Source organism: Hyperoodon ampullatus (assembly GCF_949752795.1).
Source record: "Hyperoodon ampullatus genome assembly, chromosome: 18".
Taxonomy (NCBI): domain Eukaryota; kingdom Metazoa; phylum Chordata; class Mammalia; order Artiodactyla; family Ziphiidae; genus Hyperoodon; species Hyperoodon ampullatus.
Genome location: NC_136931.1, coordinates 30,035,632 through 30,061,358, shown reverse-complemented (window position 1 = coordinate 30,061,358; position 25,727 = coordinate 30,035,632). Strand labels below are relative to the sequence as shown.

The 25,727-nt window shown below is 50.9% G+C and overlaps 1 protein-coding gene across 1 annotated transcript; it reads left to right on the top strand.

The window, feature by feature from the left end:
• Nucleotides 1-1,479: 1,479 nt before the first annotated feature.
• MMP2 (matrix metallopeptidase 2) lies at nt 1,480-23,662 on the top strand. The gene is made up of 12 exons (XM_079724370.1): nt 1,480-1,646; nt 2,513-2,661; nt 3,713-3,841; nt 4,061-4,234; nt 6,956-7,129; nt 7,986-8,159; nt 10,266-10,421; nt 11,664-11,799; nt 15,424-15,560; nt 16,527-16,686; nt 21,033-21,142; nt 22,619-23,662. The coding sequence occupies exons 1-12, from the start codon at nt 1,495-1,497 to the stop codon at nt 22,720-22,722; spliced, it is 1,755 nt and encodes a 584-aa protein (XP_079580496.1). The 5' UTR covers nt 1,480-1,494; the 3' UTR covers nt 22,723-23,662.
• Nucleotides 23,663-25,727: the final 2,065 nt, after the last annotated feature.

The window sequence follows — 25,727 nt, the reverse complement described above, 5'->3', positions numbered from 1 at the left end:
GAGCCCTCCCTCCTGGCGGGGCTCCGAGCTGCGGCTCAGATGTTGTTTTGCGAGCGCGCCTGGCCAGAGGGGCATCCAGGCCACCACACTGCACAAGCCGAGATGGGGGCAGCTGAAGGGCCCTCCCCCTCACCCTGTAAGCGCCTCGGGCTGGGGACCCCTCAAGATGTTCTTTCCAGCGCACAAGACATCTGCCACGTTATTGCTTCAGCCACCTTAGAAAGCCCCTATTCTCCTTCAACGTGGTCCCCAAACTGCCCAGGACAGGATCCTCGTGCCCCCTGGTCACCTGGGGGGCCCCTTCTCTGGATGTGACACCACCCCTGCCCCTTTTCCAGCATCTAGGTCTCTGCCTTCTCCGGACAAATGGGTTGGGAGACCTTACAGTTTTAGGGGGTTATTTTTCTCAAGGGTCTGGAGGCGGTCTGCATAATGAGGGGGCAATGGCTGAGGGCGAGGGTGGAGCTTTGGAGCACTGACAAAGCTACCTGGGTCCCCATGAAAGCATTATTATACCCTTTATTTCTTCTTTCCTAACTACCCTCTCAAACAAGGTTAGGGCCCCAGTAATGAGATCTCCTGGCTTCTCCCACCATTCCTATCACATATTTAGTTTTCCACTTATTTGTGGTCCATCAGCCTCCCCACACTGGGATTTAAACCCTAGAGACTAGAAACATCTGTCGTGCTCACCACTTGACCCCCAGCACTAGCACCAGGCTTGGCACCTGGTACGTGTCAAAAAGTATTTGTTCAACAAATAAATGAGCTGATTGGTCCCCGATGCCCTGCAGGGGCCTGTTTGGTTTTGGCCTCCGTTTGGGCAGAGCCTGCTGCACAGGACCTGAAGGACGGGACTGTTTTCTTCTGGGGAATGGCAGATTCAGGATTTGAACCCAGGACTGACTGCTGCTGGAGCCCTGGCACATAGCCCTTGAATCTCTTTAAAGAAAAGTGAGGAAAGTAATCCCTATGTCATCAGCAGTTTGGTGGATTAAAAGAGACGATGGAGGTATAGAGGGGTGGTAGAGAGGTACAGTTCTAAGCCTGGCCTCTGGAGCCAGTTTGCTTGGGTCCAAATTCAGTTCTGCCATTTGTGAGTTGTGTGATCTTAGGCAAGTTTCTTAACCTCTCTGTGCTTTAGTTTCCTCCTGTATGATGGACTGTCTACATGATAGAATTGCTGTGAGCATTCAGTGAGTTAACACAAGCTGACATTAGTGCCTGGGCCCATAGTAAGCACTCAACATGTGCTCCCAAGCCGTGCTCTCTACAGCTTTTATGTCACTCAGCTAGTGGGTGACAGAGCTGGTTTGGGAACCTGGGACTCCACCCAGTGCCCTTGGGTCCCTGACTCCTTTGATCAGTACTATGCCATCCTAACGTGGCTGCCTGTGCCGGGGTGCTTACTTCTTCCAGCAATACCTGAACACCTTCTACGGCTGCCCCAAGGAGAGTTGTAACCTGTTTGTGCTGAAGGACACGCTGAAGAAGATGCAGAAGTTCTTCGGGCTACCCCAGACAGGTGAACTGGACCAGAGCACCATCGAGACCATGCGGAAGCCGCGCTGCGGCAACCCCGACGTGGCCAACTACAACTTCTTCCCCCGCAAGCCCAAGTGGGACAAGAACCAGATCACCTACAGGTGCCGGGGCAGGGCTGCGGGAGGCAGGGCCCTGGGCCAAGGGACACCGCGTCTCATTGGGCGTTGCCTCCCCGCTCCGGGGACCCGGGAGCTATCTTGGGAGGACTTGGCCTCTTAAGGAGCTTGCATGCAGAATTCTTAGGACCTGGAATAAGACAGACCAGGACTTGAATCTCACACTTACTGGCTGTGCGGCATTGGACTCCTTCCTTTTCAGCGCTCTGAGCCTTGGCTTTCCAGTCTGCCAAGTGGGGTTGAAATGAAGCCTTACTTACGGCTTGGGAACTGGATCATATGTATAAAGGGCTTTTAGTGTCCAGCATGTAGTAAGAGTGTAATAAATGCTAGTTACTATTATTATCAGATGAGGTCATTGGGGCGGGTAAAGGGAACTTGATGATTGGTTGCTAATTGGGTTTTTTATTGTATTATAGAGTTGTTATAATTAGTTGTTAATTGGGCTGCGGGCTCTGTTCTGTACGGCTCATGTTGGACTCCAAGGATGAGATCTCTGTGCTGTGTCCCTTAATGCACTATTTACACCCCCATCCTTCTCCCTCGGCCAGAGGGAAGGAAGAGACGCCTGAGGCAGGGCCTGAAGATACAGGCTGATCTGAGGCACTGCCGGACCTCAAGGCACTCTGGGCGGGCTCTTCTCCCAGGGAGCTCTACTCAACATGCACACACATTGTCTGCCTGTGCATCCACACTCACATGCACACGCTCGTGCACACAGACTCGCACACCCCTCCCATGTATGCACACACTTGCACACACACACACACCCTTGCACACATGCACACACTCACATGCATAGGTACACGCACGTTCCTTTGCACACTCACGTGCCCTTCTGCCACCTCCAGGATCATCGGCTACACCCCTGATCTGGACCCCGAGACAGTGGACGACGCCTTCGCTCGTGCCTTCCGAGTCTGGAGTGGTGTAACTCCACTGCGGTTTTCTCGGATCCATGATGGAGAAGCTGACATCATGATCAACTTTGGCCGCTGGGGTAGGCAGAAGAGGGGCCAGCAGGGGGGTCAGTGCAGAGACAAGGGGGCGATCCAGACATTAGAGAGGCACAGGGGACTCCTTTCCAGCTTAGCTAGGAGGGCAGAAGATGAGATACTGGAGAGCCGCGTTGATGGGAAGGCAGTGACGTGACTCCCTGGAGGCCGTGTGAACCTGAAAGCAAATGGCTCCCCATCTCCTGTCCAACGTAGTAGCCCCTGGATCCATAGGGCTACTTACTTTTAAATTAGTTAAAATTAAATAAAATTTGAAATTCAGTCTCTCCGTTACACTAGTCAGATTTCAAGTGCTCAGTAGCCACATCAGACTATTAAGTTGGACAAAGAACATTTCCGTCATGGCAGGGAGTTCTATTGGATGACACTCAGAGACACTGAGGAACTCTAGATATGAGAGTGGGTCAGATGGACCTTTGTAGACATGAGAGTAAGTGGAATAGAACCCAGGATCCAGGGCGCCATGTGTGTTGGGGTGGGAACACTGGCAATAGTGTAGACACGAAGGTAGGCAATGTAGACATTGTGAGTGGTATGTGAGGAGGGTAAGTGACACAGGCACAGGAGACAGTGTAGGCACGTGGCCCTGGGTGGCAAAGCGGTTATAAGGGTGGGTGTTGTGGCCACTGGGGATAGTGTGACATGAAGGGAGGTGATACGGCTGAGGGAGAACAGTGTGGACTTGAGGGTAGATGGTATAGACACTGGACAATGAGGGTGGGTGGTGAGGAGACTGGTATGGCAGTGTAGGTATGTGGATAGCTGTAGTGTCATTGGCAGTAGTGTAGACAGTAAAGGTTGGTGGCAGAGATTCTGAAGGCTGTGTAGACTTGAGGGAGTAGTGTAGACCATAGGATGGTGACAGTCAAGTCAGCAATACTCTAGACTCATTGTGTCCCCAGTCCTGGATAACCCAACAGGACAAGGGAAGGGGACAGATGCTAGGTGGGCTAAAGGGCCCCAACCATGGATGGCATGTGCTTGGGTTTCAGTGCCCAGCGGGGTAGCTAGAAGCTGAGATCCAGTGTGTTTCAGAGCATGGAGATGGGTACCCTTTTGACGGCAAAGACGGGCTTCTGGCTCACGCCTTCGCCCCAGGCCCTGGCGTTGGGGGAGACTCTCACTTTGACGACGATGAGCTGTGGACCCTGGGAGAAGGGCAAGGTAAGAAAGTGACCATCCACGTGCCCAAGCCTCCTCGCCGGTCCTCTGCATGCCTCCCTGTCACCTAGCAACAAAGATTTTGGCTTCCCTGGCAACCGCGGACCCCTCCATCTGCTCAGATGGGAGGGGGAGGGAGGTCACACACCCTGGTGAGTCACAAGCCTGGTCTCTAAAGAAAGGCCTGGAGAGGTTCACCCTCCACCCTGTGTGGCCCCTCAGTGGTCCGCGTGAAGTATGGGAACGCCGACGGGGAGTACTGCAAGTTCCCCTTCCTGTTCAACGGCAAGGAGTACACCAGCTGCACGGACACGGGCCGCAGCGACGGCTTCCTCTGGTGTTCCACCACCTACAACTTCGACAGGGACGGCAAGTACGGCTTCTGCCCCCATGAAGGTGAGTGTCCTCCTGGCCCCAGGCCTCCACCTTCCCGGCCTCCACACTCCCCAGGCCTGGCACTGCCAGTCAACCAGTGTCCCCTCAACTTCCTTCAGGCCCCATGTCCTGATCTGAGCCATCACTGTGCCCCTCTCATCTGTTCCATTATTCAGTTAATACTTTCATTAAATCAATTCCTTTTTTTCTTTAAGTTTTATCATGAGTAATAATATTTTTGAACTCACCAGTTTGATGCACTAAATATTTTTTTCTAACATGCGTTAGAGGAACTTAGAATGATTAAAATGCCCAGCGGATCTCTAGAGAACCACTCTCTACCCTCCAGCAGGATTGGAGGTTCAAGGGCATGAGGAGAGGCTTGGGGGTAGATGAGAAGCCTCGCAGTGGGATTGGGAGGCAAGACTCAGACACCAAGGCTGGTACCCAGCCTGGCTTGGGGAGGCCAACCTAGGGAATTTCAGCCATCACTTCTGGTTCTGATTTGGACTCTGAGTATGTGTGTGTGTGTGTGTGTGTGTGGCGAGGGTGGGGGGGGGTGTCTGGGAGCTGTTGCGTCTGCCTTTCTTGGTCTCCATCTGTCTTTGCTTGTGGCTGCATCTCTGTGTCTTGGCAAAGGCATTAGGTTTGACGCAGTATTTGTGCGTGCCTTTTTGTCAGTGCTTGAGACACAAGCTTCAGATATTTTGAAGCAATGTAGAGGGAAAAGTTTTTTAAAAGGTGAGGGTATTGACATACACACTCAATCCTTTTTCATCTATCTATCCTTGACACACTTCATAATCAGAAATCATAAAAAGACAGCATACGTACTTCATACTCTATCAAGTCATTGTGTTTAATGATTCTAGAGATTGAAAGCTGAGAAAGTTTGGGGAAAAGGGGAGAAAGTCCAAAACCTTTTAAAATACTTTTTAAAAGTATTCACTATCCCATAAAGATTCCCTGTCTTCCTGGCTGTAATTTTACATGTTTGTGAATCTCTGTGACTTTATTGCAACTGAACCCTAAGCATTAGCCATATTGACAGAAGGAAAAAACAAAGACCTAGTTAACTGTGTTCCTGTTTACGCTTTTGGTACCAAAGTGTACACAATACTTTGTATTAAGTAAGAGTTCAAGACATTGACCATCAATAAGTCAGAAATATTTAAAACCAAAAATATTTAATGTATCTTGCATTTCCCAGTAGGGATTTAGATGGCGTTAACCCTCCCATGTGTCAACCCCTGTGTTTAGAACAGAATGTCTTGATAATAGAAGTGGAAACAGCTGGAATTCATAAGTTAGGGAAGGGTTTTTCCCTGCCCTGAACATTAGCCATTGATTTGGTCTTTAGCCAGATGCAAGTACGCACGACATGCACGTGTTTGGGTCTTGGGGCAGAGGTTCTGGTTACTCAGCCCCTCCTGACTGCTGAGTCAGCGTCTGCTTCTCTCCATCCCTTTGGGGGCAGGATCTGAGAGGAGATGGGGGCTTCCTGGGTGGTAGAAATGCAGCTGATGGAAGGCCATAGGTGGAGACTGGCCTCCACTGAGGTTAACACCATCCTGCCCACCATGGATGATATATTTAACAATTGCCTTTCCCACTTTGAGGTCACCAAGGCATCTGGCCTCAGTGTTTCTTCCTCCATTCATCCCCTTGTTTCTGGCATTGCAGGAGAAGGTCACTTGGTTGGGGAGACGGGAGCAGTGAGGTTATGGGGCCCCAAGACCTGTGCTGGGGTCACCACGGACTGGGCTCAATTCTGGCCATGGTGGAGTTAACGGGGGCTGGTGAGGTCACCTCTGGCGCCGTAGTGCACAGATGGTCCTTGTTATGCACTTGTGGTTTTGCTAGTTGGCAAATCCAAAGACACATCATTTTGTAGCTTTGGGGTGGATGAGGGTACAGGGGAGCAAGGGAAGACCCTAAGACAGACAAGCCCAGACTCTTAATCCCACTATCTGCCCTGAACTCTCTAGTCATGGCCCAAGTCTTGGGGAGGTCAGAGTGGGAGCCTGGGGTGTGACTTGAAAGGTCCCCCAAAACACCAACTCCCTGTCCTGCCCTCCATCTCCTCTCCTCCTCCCTCGTGCAGGGACTGCAGCATCCAGGAAAGGGCCTGGGGTTGAAAGGAGGTGAAGCTTTCTCTGTGTGCACGAGCGTGTGTGACAGAGGAAGGGAGAGATTCCGATTCAATGTGTTTTGTTGTTTTCAGTTACAGCCCTCATCCAGTTTTTCTGTTTCTATGACCATAAGCAGTTCTGGAACCAGCTTCTGCAAACCTCAGTTTCCCGATCTATCAAATGGAGAGACTCTTGCCATCCTGCCCACCATGGATGATATATTTAGCAATCCGCAGGGATGTGGGCAACAACCAGGCAGAGTGGACAGTCATCCTGGGGCTGGGGCAGGGATCTGAGGGCCCCACTGTGTGCCAGGTGTTAACTATTTTATTGCTGGTGTCGAGGGGCCGTCCATAAGGTCCCAGGGGCAGGATGGGGTTGGCCATGTAGGCAGGGGTAATTACCCCCTGGGAGCTCAGAGGAGCAGCAGTTTACCAGCCAGGATAGATGTTTTTTTAACATTTTACCAACGCTACAATTTCCCTGGTATGAGCGGGCACGTGGGCAGCAAGCCAGCTCTGCGCCCATGCAGGTGCCCAGCGGATGCTCCCGTGGGCAGATGGGCGGTCTCCCTCACATTCGCATCCTCCCCCTCTCTCCTGCACCCCAGCCCTGTTCACCATGGGTGGCAACGCCGACGGACAGCCCTGCAAGTTCCCGTTCCGCTTCCAGGGTACATCCTATGACAGCTGCACCACGGAGGGCCGTACCGATGGCTACCGCTGGTGTGGCACCACCGAGGACTATGACCGCGACAAGAAGTACGGCTTCTGCCCCGAGACCGGTAGGTGTCACGCCTCTCCCTGTCCTTCGATAGCAAACCCACGGGAGCCCTGTCCCCACCTCCTTTCCCCAGGACCGGGGCGCTAGTTAGGGTGCTTAGCAGCTGGTCCAGCACGGACACCAAAATCAGGACAGACGCTGGGCACCAACAGCCAGTTCAGCTGAATCGGTTGGTGATGTCTAATGTCAGGTCCACCCAGGACCCTCTGAATGGCCCACAGTCTCGCAGCCTCCCTGGCAATTGTCTCTTCCTCTCTCTGATCTCAATGTCTCTATTGCCTGCCTTTCTTTGTCTTAGTCTGTATCTCCTTTGGTCTCTGTTTTTCAATAAGGACTCCCTCCCTCCTTCCCTTCTTTTCTTCTTCCTTTCCTTCAGCAGACATTTGCTGAGTCCCTGCTCTCTGTAGGAGACACAGGTAGGTCTCCCGCGAGACCATGTGTGATGGCGCTCCCGGTCTCGGGAAATGTGTTGACACCTTCAGCTCTGCCCAGCCCCCTTTGCCTCTAGCCGCTGTGGTCTCATCCACGGGAGGCTAATTAAAGCTCTGGAATCTGGCTGCCTGGGTTTGCACCCCAGCCCTGCCACTTCCTAGCAGCATGTGCCCAGGCAAGTTACTTAATCTCTCTGAGCTCCAGTCACCCCATCCATGAAATGGGGGGTAACCTAGGGTCCCAGCCTCACAGGGTTGTTGGAGGGGGCCAAGGGGGTGAGCGGTGTGTAAAGCACTTGAACACGTGCCCCGGACTGAGCAAGTACTCAGTAAGCCTGGTTTGTTAATGGCCGCATCATATCATTGCTCCCTGGTGGTGGCCCCAGACCCCCCGCTGCCCGCTGACCCATGTCCCTAACCCCACAGCCATGTCCACTGTGGGCGGGAACTCGGAAGGTGCCCCCTGTGTCTTCCCCTTCACCTTCCTGGGCAACAAGCACGAGAGCTGCACCAGCGCCGGCCGCAGCGATGGGAAGTTGTGGTGTGCGACCACGGCCAACTACGACGATGACCGCAAGTGGGGCTTCTGCCCCGACCAAGGTAGGAGCCCTGGCCATTGGGCAAAGACACTGCACACCCCGCCCCGCCCGCGACTGAGCTGGAAATCTTCCAGAGTCCCCACCCACCTCAGCCACAGACACTGACCCCAGACACCCACCTACCCTGGTAGAGACACTGCCCACAACAGACCCGCCCACTTGGCAGAGATGCTGTCCGTTCCTCGTAGAGACAGTGTCCCTGCCTTGGCCTTGTTTCTCCGGGCAGAGACATGGCCTCCGGAATAAGATCCCGTCCATCCTAGTACCCGATTCCTGGGTGGGAAACAGCTTTCCCAAGGAGATGCTGCTTTTCCTTCCCACATCTGTACCCCTCCAGGTGGGACTGTCAAACCCCAAAATGTCTCAATGCTGGGCACAGGGAGCCCTGCCCCAGAGAGATGATTCTCCTGCGAGGCATTTGCACTCCAGCAGAGAGCTGCCTTCAGGGAGCCAGGTGGGCAGAAGAGAGGAAAACAGGAGGAGCCTCATCCTTGCTCTCCCCACCCTCCGTGCAGCACGGGGAAGCGTCCACAGCCCTCCTGCCCCATGGGCGCCATCCTTTGCCAAGTTGTGAATGGAGGGGTCCTCGTCCGTACTGGGTGTTGAAAACACAGCTACCTGGGACAGTTCTCTGCCCTCCAGGACTCACAGGCTGGAGCGAGAGGGTGACCAGGAGACAGGTCATGACCGTACTGTGTGGTCACTGCAGTGAACAGAATCCTTGGGGGCACTGTGCCCACTCTAGGCTGTAGGGCCCAGTGTCATTGGGTTCAAGGCCCCAGATGGCCAGGTGAGAGTGCTGGTCCTGGGCCAGCCAGAATTAGGTCAGCCTCTCTTTAAGTTACTTTTCTTCTTTTTTACTCTCAATGAGATGGAACTTGGAGAACGCCAGCTGACAGAGGCTGGCCAAAGGAGTTTTTCTCATCCTCCACCAAGTGCCGTGCTAAGACATATCCTGATTTTACCTGCAGCCATGTCTACCTAAAGGTGGGATTCTCCACCTGCCTGAGTGGTTTAAGGCTCCAGAGCAGGTGTGGTGCACCTGGGGGGCGGCGTATTAGTGTCCTAGGGCGGCCATAACAGGGTACCGCCAACCAGGTGGCTTCAAACAACAGAAATTTATTCTCTTGCACTTCTGGAGTCATCTAGAAGTCTAAAATCAAGGTGTGGGTAAGGCCACATTCCCTCTAGAGGCTGTATCCCTCCAACCTCTGCCTCTGTTGTTATTTGGCCATATATGTTCATCTCTAAGTATCTTCTTTTCTTTTCTTTTTTTTTTTTTTTTTTTTGCGGTACGTGGGCCTCTCACTGTTGTGGCCTCTCCCGTTGCGGAGCACAGGCTCCGGACGCGCAGGCTCAGAGGCCATGGCTCACGGGCCCAGCCGCTCCACGACATGTGGGATCCTCCCGGACCGGGGCACGAACCCGTGTCCCCTGCATCGGCAGGCGGACTCTCAACCACTGCGCCACCAGGGAAGCCCTATCTTCTTTTCTTATAAGGACGTGGGTCACATTGGATTAAGGGTCCACCCTACTACAGTATGGCTTCATTTTAACTTGCATCTTAATTTATCTGCAAAGACTCTATTACCGAATAGATAGTCACAGGTACGTGGGGTTTGGAGGGACACAATTCAATACACAACAGGGTGTGACAGTAGGGTTTGCCCACTGTCTGGCTTGAGCTTGGGCAACCACTCCAAGTGAGAATCTTTTTACTGCTTCCCCTGGAGCAGAAATGGGGGTCCCAGGGGTTACCTCTTTGGAGACCCCACAGAGCAGGTTTTGTCCTTAGTCTTTATAGAGAAAGAGCCAGGAAACAGGATTTTTAACAAATGCCAATGCTACATGCTCCCCTTTATAGCACACGTGCAGCCCACCTGGAAAGGGACAAGCGGACTTTGGTTGACTCTCCTTGAAAACAATAGGCATGGTCTGTTAACCCCAGAATTCTTGGGAGAAGGAAAAATCAGTACATGTCACCTCCACGCTCTCAGTCCCACTATGGGGATGTCCTCAAATGTCGCCATCGCCAGGGCCAGGCCTGACTTCTCTCTCATCTCTCTCCCTGTCTTTCTATCCCTCCTCCTCTCCCTGCGGGCCTCAGGGTACAGCCTGTTCCTTGTGGCAGCCCATGAGTTTGGCCATGCAATGGGGCTGGAGCACTCAGAGGATCCCGGAGCCCTAATGGCCCCCATTTACACCTACACCAAGAACTTCCGCCTGTCACATGATGACATCAAGGGCATTCAAGAGCTCTATGGTAAGCCTCAGCTTGGGGTCCCTGGGGCGGGGATCTGGGGAGGTCATGCCACTGGGGATGGAGGCCCAGGGAGTGGAACCATCCAGGTCCCATTTGTCTAGGACTGCAGGAGACAAGGGCAGGAGTGTTAACCTGGTCTGGGTGTGTCAGAGCAACTCTCCAAGGGGGCTCTTGGACAGCCCTTTCCTTTCCAAATAACACCAGTGTCTGTGCCCCACTTGGTTCCCCAGAGCCATGCTGTGAGGCAGGCGGGGCAGAAATGGACTCTCCATTTTCTAGGCGGGTCAACTGAGGTCTGAGAAAGGTAACCCTCTGGCCCAAGATCAACCAGGTTTATGCATCCAAGTGAGGTTTAGAATCCAGAAGAATTAGCTAAACACAGGGTAGAGTTTCCCAGTGCCTGGAATGACCTTAGTGATACAGGGGTGCAAGTTTCTAGCCTTCCTAACGACTCTTCTGTTTTAACGTGTAATAGGATCAATACAACTAGTACCTGAAACTAAGGATTTTATTTATATTAATGCTTACAGTGAGGCCAGAGTTTACAAAGTAACTCCATTTTAAAAAAAGAAAAGTAAATATATAATAGTACTTGTGGTACCTGGACAAAGCTGAAATCAGGAAACTGGCTCTGGAGTGATGAAGTGTGGGGAACATTGGACTTGGGGAAGAACTGCAGTAGAGTGAGAGGCTGTGGGTTCGAGTGCTGCCTCTGCCACTCACCAGCTGCAAGAGATGGAGCCAGTCTTTACCTCTTTCGACTCAGTTTCTTCATCTCTAAACTGCGGCTGGTTATCCTAAGGAGTGAAGGAAGTGCCGCACCCCCAGTGCTGGACACACGAGTATCCCCTCTGACCGCCGTGACTCTCTTGTGGGCTTACTAACATGAGCTTTGGGTTTAAATATTTGGGCAAGTCATATACAACCTTTCTGGGCCTCAGTTTCCTCATCTGTAAAATGGAGGTAATAATGATGCCTACCTCTTAGGGATGTAGAGAGGACTGATTCTGAGGATGTCAGGGAAGAGCATTTGTAAAAGACGAAGGGCCACAGGATTCTGGTTTCGTTCAGTCTCCTCTCTCCAAGTCCAGGCCTCATCCCCCGTCCTCCCTGGGCTGACACCGAGGCCAGAATACTATTCTTCTGATGCTTCGCAGGTTGGGTGGGCCAGCCTAGGGGCTCAGCCTGGTAGGGAGAACCCCTGGAGCTGGGGAGAGTCTGAGGTCAGGTGTCCTCCCCCAGGGGCCTCCCCTGACATTGACATTGGCACCGGCCCCACGCCCACGCTGGGCCCCATCACTCCTGAGATCTGCAAACAGGACATCGTCTTTGATGGCATCTCTCAGATCCGTGGGGAGATCTTCTTCTTCAAGGACCGGTACGTGTGGGATCTTGCTTCTTGTCCTCCTTGCCCTCTGCCCATTCTCCTTTATTCTCGTGCCCCATCTCTTGCTCAAGGATCCCACTGTGGGCTTCACAGAATGGCCTGTATGAGACCATCTTTGCTGCGTGTCAGATAGATCCTGGTGGCTACCACAACAGGCATTTCTTGTGCCCTCTCCTAGTCTGTGGGTCTACTAGGTGCCTTGGCTTCGGGCTGCAGTTTGGGCTCAGGTTTGCTCTGCATGTCACTCATTCTCCTGGGATTAGCGGCTACTTGTGGCAGATGGCAGGAGCACAAGAGGCCAAATCAAACCACACAAGCACATTTAAAGCCTTCAGTCTCTGCATGTTTGAGAATATTCCACTGGCTCAAGCAAATCACATGGCCAAGCCCAATGCCTACTCTAGGGGATGGTACTGCATAGTCGTGTGACAACACACATAGATGTATACTTCTAAACTAGGGATGGAGGGAAGAATTAGGAACAATAATCCAGTCTACCACAGGCCTTCTCCTGGAATGGCCTTGACCTAAAATGTTCTATGTATGAGGAGCAAGTAACCACAGAGTAGAAAGAGGTGGTGTGCTTCGTGCTATAAATAAAGGCCCCGACTCAATCCATCAAGCATGAGACTCTCCCAGCTGTCCTAAAGGCAGGCAGAATCTAGGACTACATTAAAGGGTCCATCCATCATCCATCAATCCATTCATCTGTCTGTCCATCATCCATCCCTCTATCTATTATCTGTCCATCCATCATCCATTGTCCATATCCATCATCAAGCCATTCATCATCCACCCATCTGTCCATCCATAGAGCATAATAGCTGAGAGAATGGTTCTGGAGCCAGATTGGCTGGGTTAGAATCCTGGACCTGCTATTAACCAGTTGCACGATTATAGGCAAGTTAATTGTGTATCTCTTTTTAATCTCAGTTTCCTCATCTCTAAAATGGAACGAATATTCCAACCTATCTCACAGGGCTGTTGTAAGGATTAGGTGAGCTTAGTGCTTAAAACAGTGCCTGACACAGACTAAGTGCATTCAAGTGTACAAGCTGTTATTATCGACAAATAATTACTTACCATCTACTGTGCCAAATCCTTTGCTAGGCTAGGCAAGGTGTTGTTCTAGAGGTGGAGGGACTGCTTAATGCCTGAATCGGTGTCCTCAAAAAGAGGTCAATGGATCTCCCACACAGAAACCGCCTAGAGTGTGAGGGTTAAACGTGTGGGTTTCTGTCCCCACCCTCAGGCCCTTTGACTGGAATCTCTGGGAATGGGTCCCAGGCATCTGCATTTAAGAAAATTTCCCCGTGGGAATTCCCTGGCGGTCCAGTGGTTAGGACTCTGAGCTTTCACTGTCGAGGGCCTGGGTTCAATCCCTGGTAGGGGAACTAAGATCTCACAAGCCATGTGGCACAGCCAAAAAAGAAAAAAAAGAAAATTTCCCCAGTGATTCTGATGCACATTAAAGTTTGAGCACCCCCAGTCTGGTTTAGGGAACAGAAGCATAGAGGACTGACATGGCAGAATGAAAGAGATGTGACTGCAAGGGACATTAGCAAAACGCTTTGTGGACACGTCCAAGTGAAGGAAAAGCTCTGCAGGTGAAGCAGCACTCAAGGGGAGACGTTAGAGGAGAAGCAGATGCGGATGGACGTGATGGGGCTGGCAGGGTGGGAGCGTGTTTGAGACGAGGGAACTGCAAGAACAAAGCCGTAGAGATGTGAAAGTTCCTGGCTTATCCCGGGAGAGCCTGGTGAGGCTGAAGATGTTCCAAAAACTCTTGTGAAGGGGCTCCTCTGCTCCAGGCGCTGGGCTAGGTGCCGGGGGGCACATGCCAGTAGGGAGAGAGAGGGCAAGAATACAGAGCAAGATGAGACCCAAAATGCAGTGAGAAGTCAGGTCCCTCAGGCCATGAATGCCCAAACCAGGACATGTAACAACAGATGTCAGTGCTGTCCTGCAGCCCCCATTACAGGGCTGGGGAAGGGGTGAGCCCAGGGGCCCCATGCCCCAGCACCACCCTTGGTCTGGAGCACTTCTCCCTAAAGAAGCCCTGACCACACCTGCAGATCTGAGTACAGAGTTAGGAAAGGGTGCAGTGCCTAGGCCCAGGTCGGAGCCATCCCTGGCCTGACACATCACACTTTCTTTCAAAAGGACGTTGATGAGTGTTTAACGGATTCCTTGAATTAATCAGTAAATATTTAAGCGCTGACCATATGCAGAAATTGGTGCTAGGCATTGTGGGGGACAAGAAAGGCAGTATTGTAGGATAATTAAACTCAGACTTTGGAGTCAGATGTGGATTTGAATCCTGGTAATTCCATTACCTCTCTGAGCATCATTTGCCAAGTAAGGATTGTGATACTTTCCTGTATCAGGATGTTTTGGCTGCAAGTAACAGAGAATCCCAGCTGAAACCAGCTTAAACAATGAAAAGAAATTACTCCCACATGGTACAAAGTCCAGGGGTAGGGCTGCCTCCAGGGGCAGAAAGAGGGTCACTGATTCAATGATGTCTTTGTCCACTGCTCTCCTTGGCATTGACTTCATCCTAAGACTGGGTCCCTCAGGGTCACACAATGGCTGCCAGTGGCAACTGGGGCTATAAACTTCCTTGCAAACATCCAGCAGAAAAGAAAGAGAGAGACAGATCTCCAGATGTGAAATATAAGTGTATGTGTTCAATCTTATTGTGCCAACATAGGACATATGGCCACTGCTGAATCAATAACAGTTGCCAGGGAATGCTAAGCTCCGATAGGCTTAGATCCGTGGTTCTCAAACTTTGGCATGCATTAGAATCATCTGGAAGGCTCTTAAGACACAGATTACTGGGCCCCAAGCCCAGAGAGTCTGATTCATGGGTCCTGAGTGGGGCCCAATAATTTGCATTTCTAATGAGTTCCAGGTGTTGGTCTAGAGATCACACTTTGAGAGCCGGTAGCTTAAACACATCAGAATGGGGATTAGGTCCACCTATAGGAAAGGAGGGGCCATAAATGTGAGAATTTTGTGAGGAAGGATGATAGGGAAGTAAGATAATAGATGCTGGGTAGACCACTGCGAGTGCATATTATCTTATAATATTGACATTGAAATTGACATTTTACAAGCCACATAAAGTGCTTGGCACTTAGTAGGCCCTCAATAAACGATGGCTCTTTACTACTCCAAAGTGCCTGAACCCATCATTTCAATTCAGGAAGTACTTTTGAGCGCCATCAGCCTCTGCCTGAATTGGCTTTGAATCTGACAGGAAAGATAAGACACTTAAAAAAACAATCAAGCTACTCTTCTGGGCACTCAGTGTTGATGATTTTAAGAGGCTCAGAGGAGGGAGAACACAGTAAGGGACAGAAGTAGTTAGGGAAGGCTTCCTGGAGGAGGGAACAGGAGGGTGAGCAAAAGGTTGCTTCTCAGCCCTGGCATCTTGCAGAGGGGGCTCTGCCCATTCTCCAGTCCTTCTCCACCCTTTCTCTGATCTTACCTCCCCCCCTCCCAGGGAATCATCCAGGGATGTTTCTGAGAGGGTTTATAGAGGCATGTGCAGTTACAACTGCAGAGTGACTGAAGGTGTGGTTTCCTGTGTCCCCTTCCCCCACCCAGGTTCATTTGGCGAACAGTGACACCACGTGACAAGCCCATGGGGCCCCTGCTGGTGGCCACATTCTGGCCTGAGCTCCCGGAAAAGATCGATGCTGTATACGAGGCCCCACAGGAGGAGAAAGCTGTGTTCTTTGCAGGTGTGTGGGAGGGGAGCTGCCTGGCCCTCAGCTCTCCTGTACGGATCCACTCTTTCAACCATCATCTGGGAGATGGGTTCAGACACCCAGCATCAGCTAGCATTGGCCCACAGAACGACCATTTCAATAACCTTTTAATTCCTTTTCAATCCTTCTGATTCCTTTTCCAGAGGGAAAAGGACACTTTAGTTCTAGTGTCTTTAACATCTTCCTAATGCTAGTGCCTTTGGCAGATGACAGTTTTAATTAGAATGTTTTAAACACCTATTTGTTTTCATTTTTAATGTTTAAATTTATTTCTGTAGACTTCAAAATGAATTCCTTGAAAGCAAAATGTTAATTCAAGAGTTAAGTAATATGAGGAGACTCTATAAGTGGTAAAAATCATCGAGGTGGGGTCACATGGGTAACATTTGGGAAACCCTGCTCATTTAATCTTTATTCGAGCACCTATCATGTGCCAGAGATGCAGCCCCTGCTCTCAGGGAGCTCATGAACTAGTGGGGGAGACAGAAAACCAGGCTGTTATGAGGGAGCTCAGGAAAGGCTGCGGTGGAGGCCCAGGGGTGGCTTCCTGGGGGCACTGAAGCACCACGGGCGCATGTTCCACCAGCCAGCTTCCCAGCTCCTCCATCCCAGAGTGACGAGGGCAGCTGCTGGCTCACAGGGGACCTTTGTGCAAATTAGAAAAAGGTGCCTATTCACAACAGGTGTGGCACTTAGAGTCTCTGGCTTGGTGAGTGGAGCCAGGCTAGGACTCACTCCTGCTTACCTTCTTGGCCAGGGACCTTCCATAACCAATTTGTAAAACCTTATATGTGGACCCTGATTCCGGACACTGAATCCGGAACTAGGCAGAATTTGTGTCCCTGCTGAGAAAGGCCACAGTGGGGTCCCTGGCAGATGGATGGTGGGAGGAACAGCCTCCAGCACCTGCCACCAGCCCACCCTCTTCTTCCACCCCAGGGAATGAATACTGGGTCTATTCAGCCAGCACCCTGGAGCGAGGGTACCCCAAGCCACTGACCAGCCTGGGGCTTCCCCCTGATGTCCAAAAAGTGGATGCTGCCTTTAACTGGAGCAAGAACAAGAAGACATACATCTTCGCTGGAGACAAGTTCTGGAGGTAAGGGAGGGCGGTGCACAGGAGAGCAGCACCACCAGCTGCGTGGACAGAGAGAAGACACTGGCTTTGAGCCTCCTGGGTTAAGTTTGGAGCCTGGTGGACCATGGATGCCCCCTCTCTGGTCTCTAATCTGCCAGGGTTATTGGCCCTCTGAAAAGTCACCACAGGGTGAACTATTCTTGGGCACATTACTGGTACAATTCTGGTTAGATCCTCCTTTCCCTTCTCAGAAGTCTTTGGATTGGGCCCATGTCCGTCTGGTCTGGAGCCCCATATTTTAGAGTGAATCACTGAAGAAGGGAGTGATAAAAATAAAAATAATAGCTGCTACTCTGATGCTATGTGCCAGACACCATTCCAAAGGCTTTATGAGGTGGATATTATTATTACTATTCCTCCCATTTTACAGGTGAAGAAAGGGGTTCAGAGAGGTTAAGTGTCTAGCTTAAAGTCACACAGCCAAGTAGTGGCAGGCTGGGATTTAAACCCTGGAATTCTGGCTCCCAGAGAACATTCTTCACTTTTCTACACTGTACCTGAGATAGTGGGGTCCCAAGAGGTGGGGGTGGTGGAGCCAGGGATGGCAGATGGCAAACATAGGATGAAAACTGAGACGGGTGTCCACTGGAGCCAGCATCCCAATCTGGCCTCATTGAAAACAGCGGCACCTTCTGGCCCATCTGCCACAGGCTCAGTAGCTGTGGGCACAGGCTGGCCGGGGGCCAGTGTGGAAGCAGGTAACTCTCTGCTCCAGCTCATCTAAAGGGAAGGGTCTGATTCTGAGAGGCCACGGTCAGGCCTGAGGGTCAGGGAGCCTGATCTCCAGGAAAGGTTAGTGAGAGGCAGCCCGGACCTCAGGAGTTTGATTTTAAATCTTCACATTTCCTAAGTGAGGAATCTGAGGTCCATAGAAATGAACCAACTTGTCTAAGTTATTTATAGGCAAGTGTGTTGGCCACAGATCATAGGAGTATAACCGCTTCTTCTGGCTTCTAACCCTGGGCCCCCTGCACTGTACCCTCAGGGTCATTGGGTCGGTGGGGGAGGGGTGGTCTTCCTCCTTCCCTCCTAGCGTCCCCATGTTTCCTCCCGTGGCTGCATCTGGACCTTTGTCTGCCACCCCTGGAACAATCCTGCTTCCCTCCCAAGGCCTCTCTCCTCCCGTCTCCTCCCCACCACCCGCCCCCAGCTGCCCTGCATTCAGGAGCTGTTTATGTCCCAGGCTGCCGTGGCAGGGTGGAATTCCAGACATATTGCTAAGATACTTAGCAACTTAAGCTGATTGATATCTCAAGCCTCAAGAAAGGAAACAGTCAGCCAGGAAACCACGGAGCAGGCACTCTGCCCACAGGCTCCAGAACACTCTCAGGCACGCGCACGTACTGTGGAAGGGCATCTCGGCTCAGTAGGCATTCCGAATCTCCAGATCTTAGAATCATGCACAGCAAGAGGCCCAGCCTCACAGAGCAGAATCATACAACCCTTGTCTTTGAATCATGGTGTTGAAAGGACATTTATAATCACCCTCCAGCATGTATGGTGAATGTAAACATATGAGAACAGACGTGTCCATGTGCACGCACGTGCGCACGCGCGCGCACACCCACACACACACACACACACACACACACACTGATGCTCATGCTGTGGTGGTACCTTGCTGGGTTTTGGGCAGAGTTATCTGCTTCCCAGTCCTTTTCCACAGCAAGCCCACCTCACAAAGCCTGGATCTGGGATGGACAGCCTGCTCTATGGAGGAAGTTCTGTGAATCTTCCTTAAAAGCAGCAGAACTGAAACATCTATTGTAGGATCTGGGCGGGGTTTCCAAAGGAGACGGATCTTTTTCCCAGGAGAGGTAGTCAACGAGCTCGAGACACTGGTCCTGGTGGAGTCCGCCGATGCCCAGGCCTCCTTTCTGGAGAAGGAGAGAACGCTCCAGAATGACAGAGGACGAGCAGCTGCTTCCAGATTGGGCAAACCCTAGGTCATGCCAGGGAGTGCTCAGCCCTTGCTTCTAGAAGCTTCCACTAAACCCACAATAATATATTCAATATCTCCTATGTGCCAGGCAATTACCTAGGTGCTGGAAGACAGTGGTCAAGAAATAGTCTCTCTGTGGAACTTACAATATCGTGAGGGGAAGAGACATAAACACATACAAATAAAATAGTGATGGCTCTTGTGACGGGACCTGTACCACATCCCAGGGCTGTACATTTCACCTGTATTTCTCATTTAAGGTAGATGCTATTATTAGCTCCATTTTCTAAGTGTAGAAACTCAGGCTGAAGTGCCTCAAGGATATACCTTTGAAAAAGCTTGGACACAAATGTCTGTGTTCTTTTTTTTTTTTTTTTTGTGTGTGTGTTCGTGGGCCTCTCACTGTTGTGGCCTCTCCTGTTGCGGAGCACAGGCTCCGGACGCGCAGGCTCAGCGGCCATGGCTCACGGGCCCAGCCGCTCCGCGGCATGTGGGATCTTCCCAGACCGGGGCACGAACCCGTGTCCCCTGCATCGGCAGGCAGACTCTCAACCACTGCGCCACCAGGGAAGCCCAATGTCTGTGTTCTTAACACCTGCTCTGCACTGCAATTCTACAGCCAGAAGGGAGAAGTTCAGAGGGTCACAGAGAAGCCTTTCAAAAGAGTGCACCAGCGAGCAGGAAACACTGTAGGAGGAGGCTCTGGGGACAGAGAGGAATGTGAAGAGGTGTGGTCCTGTTCAGAGCCAACATGTTCTGATGGCTCCATGCTGTATTCTTCCTGGAGGAAAAGAACTTGGAAGCAAATTGATTCACTTCTCCAAGCTTCAGTTCCCTCATCCATCAAATGGGGTCGCTTCCTGCTGTCCCTACCTTCCGTGGGTAGGGTGAGAAAGAAATGAGGGCAAGTTCAAGGACACATAGCTCTCAGCCATCATCACTCTAGAGAATGTAGTTTGAGAGGTCAGTGCAGGTGACATGGATGGATTGCTAGAATTTTGAGCTGGGAAACTTGGTTTTGGTACCCCAGGTCATGAGGAAGCATTCTAGGTTTGGCAAAAAGAAGTCTCATGACAGAACTGGGATTCGGAAGGCTTTTCTGGCAGTTCTGAGGGTGATGGGCAGAGGGGGAAGACCCCTGTAGAAGGGGGCTCAGAGAGGAAGCTGCTTTTGGCATCTGGGGCGGTGGTCGTCAGGCTGGCTGTGGGGAAGAAGAGAGTCAGCTATGAGGCTGATGCTTGACTGTCACCGGGATGGCATTCAAACACGGATCTATCTAGAAAATCAGCATCATGAGGGCAAGACTTTATCTTGTTGATTACAATATCCACAGTGACATAGTGGGAGCTCATTAAATATTTACAGAATAATAAATATATTGAGTGTAAGTGGAGAAGCAATGGCATGAAAATAACCCCAGCGTTTAAAAATTCTCCCTCCAAATTAAAAAGACACAGATGTTGCTAGCCAGAAAGAAGAATATGCCAACTAATACTCAAGGTATTTACACAAATTAAAGGCAGAGCCCAAGATAACGACTTGCCCTGAGAACTGCGATTGGGACTGAGGTGGCAGGAAGTCGCCCTGTGACTGACAGGGCTTGGGTTCACACACCACCTTGTACTGTAACCTCACTGTCCCAGCCAACATCATTGCCCAGGATGTGGACTGTCAACTCCACTTGACAGATGAAGAAGCAGTATTTGTCCAAGCTGATCCGTGAAGGGCAGTGATGGGGCAGGACCCTGTCTCTGGGCTCCTGGGCCAGTGCTGTTTGTACTGCAGCAGAGATCAGAGTTTGTAAGGGAACTAACATTTCCCAGATACCTACCCAGTACCAGATACTGGGATAGGCACTTCGCATGTTTTACTCTGTTTCACATATATGTTAATTAAATACATTAAATTAATTATAACCCATTTTACAGATGGTAAAACTGAGGCTCGGAGAGCAGTTTGCTGCCCTGAGCCAGATAGGCCGGGGTTGGACTCCCACTTAGAAACTGGGTGCCCTTTTTAAGCCTCTGGTCTGTAAAATGGGTATTATGGTAGTGACTGTGTCTTAGGGTTGTCATAAGGATTGAGAAAGTATATGGAAGGTGGATAACACACTGCTTAAACGTGAGCAGTAATCACAAGATTGTTTTCATAGGACTTTCCAAAGTCACCTAATTAGTGAGTAGTGGAATTAGGATTTACCCAGGTCTGACTCACTGCCCCTCAGCTCCAGTCAGTGGCCTCCCTGAAGGGCTAGGTCTGGCTTCCCAGGCTCACCCAGGAGCCATCATCCTGGCCTTCCCATCAGGCTGGGGAAGGGCTGGCCTTTAGGGATTCCCACAGGTTCACCATGGCCATTTCCTTGCAGATACAATGAGGTGAAGAAGAAAATGGATCCTGGCTTCCCCAAGCTCATCGCAGATGCCTGGAACGCCATCCCTGATAACCTGGATGCCGTGGTGGACCTGCAGGGCGGGGGTGAGCTGCCCAGGCCTCTGTCCACTTTCTAGGACTCCCTGCCCCCCAGCCAGGGCCCTGCTCCTCACAAGCACACACTCCCTTATTGTGCAGGAAAGCATGCGGCACCCCGGGAAAACAAACCAGCCCCTTCAACCCAGTGCTGGGAAGGCATCCAGGCCCCTGACCTCTGCTCACTCAGCTGGCTCCGGGCAATAAGACCCAGAAAGGCCCCTCACAGCTGCAGAGCCTGGAGCCAGGGAGCAGGGAGGGCGGGAGGCCTGCTGGGAGTGAGAAACCTGGGCTCAGTGCCCTGGATTCATTCTGGGGTTTGATCCAGGCCCTTTTGGGTTCCACAAGAGGCCTTGTGACTGCTTCCCATTAGCAGAAGGATGGCTCCATTTGAGACAGCACAAACTTTGTTAGGCCCTGCTGCTGAGGTGGCAGAGATATCCCATCGGCTCAATTTGTCCCTGGTCCCTTGCTGAATGAAACACCAAACCAGCGAGGGATAGAGTTTGGAGTTTCGAAACCATATTCCTGAGGAGGCTTCTGGGAGGTCTCTAGGGCCCTGGAAATGAGTCCAGTTTGGCTTTTTAGAGGAGATTTCAATTAAATTTCACAAAGATGCTCCTTGAGTTCCTATCACACGCTAAGCACATGGCCCTGACCTCCAGGGGCTAAAGGTCTTACATGTCCAGGAAAAAGCAGGATACAATCAGGTGCTAGGTTAAAGATTATCTTCAGAAATAAATGTCTACTGAGCACCTACTATATGCCAGGGTTTGAAAGGGAGAAAATGAGATCATATATGTTAGGAGTAAGAAATTCCAAAGCCCACAGGGGCCAAGCTGGTGGCATGAATAAGTGAAGCGGGCAAGGCAGACAGTAGGGAGTGGTGGGGTCTGTGGAGCACCAGAGAGCACATGGCTTATTTTCAGGGAACAGTTGCTTCTTGGCTTCTGGTGATCTCTGCCCTGCAAGAAAAGGGGAGCAGTATTATTAGATATTCTAACTCTTTTAAAAGGAAGTGAGAAATCTGTATTTTCATATGAAATTTCCAGATGTTTACATGTTAGCCAGTTATTCAAAACAAAACAAAACAAAAAACTTGTTTGAACTAAATAAAACCAATCTGTGGGCCCGATGGGTCTAGCAGCCTCCCGGTTTGCCACCTCTGGAAAAGGAAAGTGCCTAGTTTGGAGCTTGCGCTCAGTGGAGTTCTGTTATTTATCTTAATTATAGCATATATCATCTCATTTAATCCTCAGAAGCCTTAAGAGGTGGTATCGTTTTCCACATCTTAAAGATGAAGAAACAAAGACTCGGAGAGCATAATTCCACACCCGTTTCCCTTCTTCCAGCCTCACAGGGGTCTCCTGTGATTTAAAAGCTTCTTCCCTATGGCAGGCAGACTTGTAAAGCTCTCAGGAACCTTCCCTGTGCCGTAATGCCTGAGGATGGCTCGGTCACAGCCTCTTCTCTTTCTCATCCCAGGTCACAGCTACTTCTTCAAGGGTGCGTATTACCTGAAGTTGGAGAACCAAAGTCTGAAGAGCGTGAAGTTCGGAAGCATCAAGTCCGACTGGCTGGGCTGCTGAGCTGTCTCTGCCTCCCCCAGGGCCTGCCTCTCTATCACTTTCTGCACACTGGGCCCCGAGCACCAGGGAAGGACCCGGATGGGCCTGGCAGCCCTCAGCTCTGTAGTTAATCAGCATTCTCACTCCCACCTGGTAACTTAAGAAACCACAGAGTGGCTCTGCCCTGTGCTCCAAGAAAGGTGCTGATTGTACCCCTCCCAGGTGCCCCTCCCCCTCCACACCTCACCAGCCCTCCAGAGCCACCCCCAAAGAGATGCTTTGATATTCTCAATGCAGCCCTGTCTTGGGCTGTGCTGGTGCTGCCACCCTTCAGGCTCTTCTCCTTCCACAATCTTCTGTGGCTTTACAGCACCCTTGGAGCCAACAGAGACTGTCTGAAGAGGGCACTGGTGGCCCGACAGCCTGGCCCGGCATGGGGCAGTGGGAGCGGGGCACGGCCCGGTGGCCACGCCAGACACCCGGCCTTCTCACTGCTGGCTGCCTTAGAACCGTCCCTACATTAGCAGTTTGCTTTGTATGCACTTTGTTTGTTTGTTTGTTTTTTGATCTTTTTTATTTTTCCACTTTGAAACTGCATTTCCTGACAGAAGGACTCAGGTTATCTGAAGTCACTGCACGATGCATCTCAGCCCACGTGGTGATGGTCCCCTTGGTCACTCTATTTAGTATGTCCCTCCTCTGTCACTGACTCCACTGGATGGAGGAAAACCAAACCCTGGCTCCTCACCCAGCTCTCCCCTCCTCACCCTTCAGCAGTTTCCCCGTGGGAAAAATCAACAAGTATGAATAAAGACACCGACTGAGTGGCCGTGTTGGCCGGCTGTTTTAGCAGAGACTAGAGGGCCCCCAGCCCCAGCCAGAAGAGGAAACTTAGAAAGTCTAAACCTCCGCTCCCTGCAGCATACAGGTAACATATGCTGGAAAAGTCACAGATGCCCAAATAAACAGCGAGAGACTCAGGGTGGGTGAGCTGGAGTCCCTCTGTCCTGTGGAAAGAGCCCTGGAACAGCAGCGTTTCTGTTATTTAATTGCAGGGCCTTGTTCAAGGTTTCCTCTCTTCTTGAGTCTCAGTTTCTTCGTTGACAATAACACCAATTCTAATACTAATAGTGAACAACAGTAATACCCCTTCCATTAATAGAATGCTTACTATATGTCAGGCACTTCACATGCATCACTTCATTTAACCTTTATAGCAACCTAAAGAAGGGAGAATATTATTAGTCAACTTTTATTGATAAGGAAACTAAGGCTTGGAGAAAAGTGATTTTCCCAGGATACCATAGATACTGGGTAACATCCTGACTCAAGGCCAAAGATGACCTATAGAAGGAGATTTAGCCGGAAGCTGAGTATCTCCCTCAGCAGCATTAACCTCCACCTCCCCCAAAACCCTCTAAGTAAACTCAGCTGGGGAGAAATGTGTGTGCTTTCTAAACACAGCTTCTATTAATGGGTAAGCTCCTTACCTTCTTCTCCAGCAGATTGCCCATCTTTAATCCCTTCCTATATAGAAATCCTGGAGCTGCTACAGAGCAGAAATTTAAGGCCTGGGGTTATTTCAGAGGTCCTTTCTGGCTCCGATAGACTATGACTTCAGGCCTCTCATGGTGGGGCTGGTAGGGAGGGGGATGAGGAGTGGACAGGTCTCTCTGGAGGTGACCTTGGTGGAGTCCTCTTCTCCTGTGGCCTGCCCAATCACTCAGGTCCTTGAAGGCTCTGGAGAGACTGCCTTCTGTGCTAAAGAGCCACAAGGGTCTGCCACCCTCTACTTGAAGACCCCAAAGCTGGGGCACTTTATATCACGGCTGTAATATGTTGTTATTAAGGTTCTCTGTTAAATACTGAGAAAATTCAGCTGCTCCACTACATAATACCTAATACTCCACTACGTAATACCTAATACCATTTCTTGAGTGCTTTTCTGTGAACACTACACATGCATTATTTTACTTAATTGATACTACTGGGTTGGCCAAAAAGTTCATTTGGGCTTTTCCGTAGCATGGTGTGGAAAAACCCGAACAAACTTTTTGGCCAGCCCAATACAATCCTATGGGGTAGGAATTAGTCTTCCCATTCTGAGATGAGTATGCAAGCTCAGAGAGGTTAAGTGAGTAGCTGAAGGCTGCATCTATCTGGTAGGGTCGGAAGATTCTGAGATTCTACAGTGGACACCATGGAAGGAGCAGCTGTCCCAGGGCCCAGAGTCAGATTCTCATCATGCCTCCAGCCTGCTGTGAGCAGTTGACCAGTAAAGATAAATCATTCACCATCTCCATCTGCCTCTCAGCCACTCAGGGCTTGACCAACTGGTCTCAGGTCCTGGGAAAATCCTCCCCCTAACCCCCACCAACAAAGGGCCAGATAGGCCCTTGAACTTCTTCAGGGTGAAGTGGAGCCACAGCCCAAGTCACTTCCCTTTTTGAGGCCAGGTTCCTCATCTAGTGCAGAGGGCAGTGGTGGTTTTGTCATTTTCTAGTAATTGCAGCTTCAGTTTTCATTTGGAGAACTATCTCCCCATTGTCAGTCCATATTTTGAGTGAAAGAGATTCCACTCCTGGTACCAGTTTCTATATTAGTCAGGAGTCTCAGCGGTAACTGATAAATATCCCACCCAAATGGGTGTAAGCAAAACCAAAACATACACCAGAAATCAAATCCACCCTGGATAATTAACCCTCTTACTGGAACGGCCCAGGGGTTGCTCCTTGAATTGCTGGATTCAGGCTGTTTATCTAAGTTCCATTTATCCCCGATTACGATTATGAAGGGGGCAGCGGAGGCTCATGGAGACAGTGATTTGACCAACGTCAAAGAGCCAGTAAAAGCGAAAGGAGGGGTTTCCCTGGTGGTGCAGTGGTCAAGAATCCACCTGCCAGTGCAGGGGACATGGGTTCGAGCCCTGGTCCAGGAAGATCCCACATGCCGCGGAGCAACTACTGAGCCTGCGCGCCTAGAGCCTGTGCTCTGCAACGAGAGAAGCCGCCGCGATGAGCAGCCAC

Bases quoted from the DNA above. Each gene is read 5' to 3' on its own strand.
- MMP2 (XM_079724370.1), top strand. From the start codon at position 1,495: ATGCAGAAGTTCTTCGGGCTACCCCAGACAGGTGAACTGGACCAGAGC. The intron at 8,160-10,265 runs GTAGGAGCCCTG...TGCGGGCCTCAG, and splicing joins GGGCTTCTGCCCCGACCAAG to GGTACAGCCTGTTCCTTGTG. The intron at 15,561-16,526 runs GTGTGTGGGAGG...CTTCCACCCCAG, and splicing joins GAAAGCTGTGTTCTTTGCAG to GGAATGAATACTGGGTCTAT.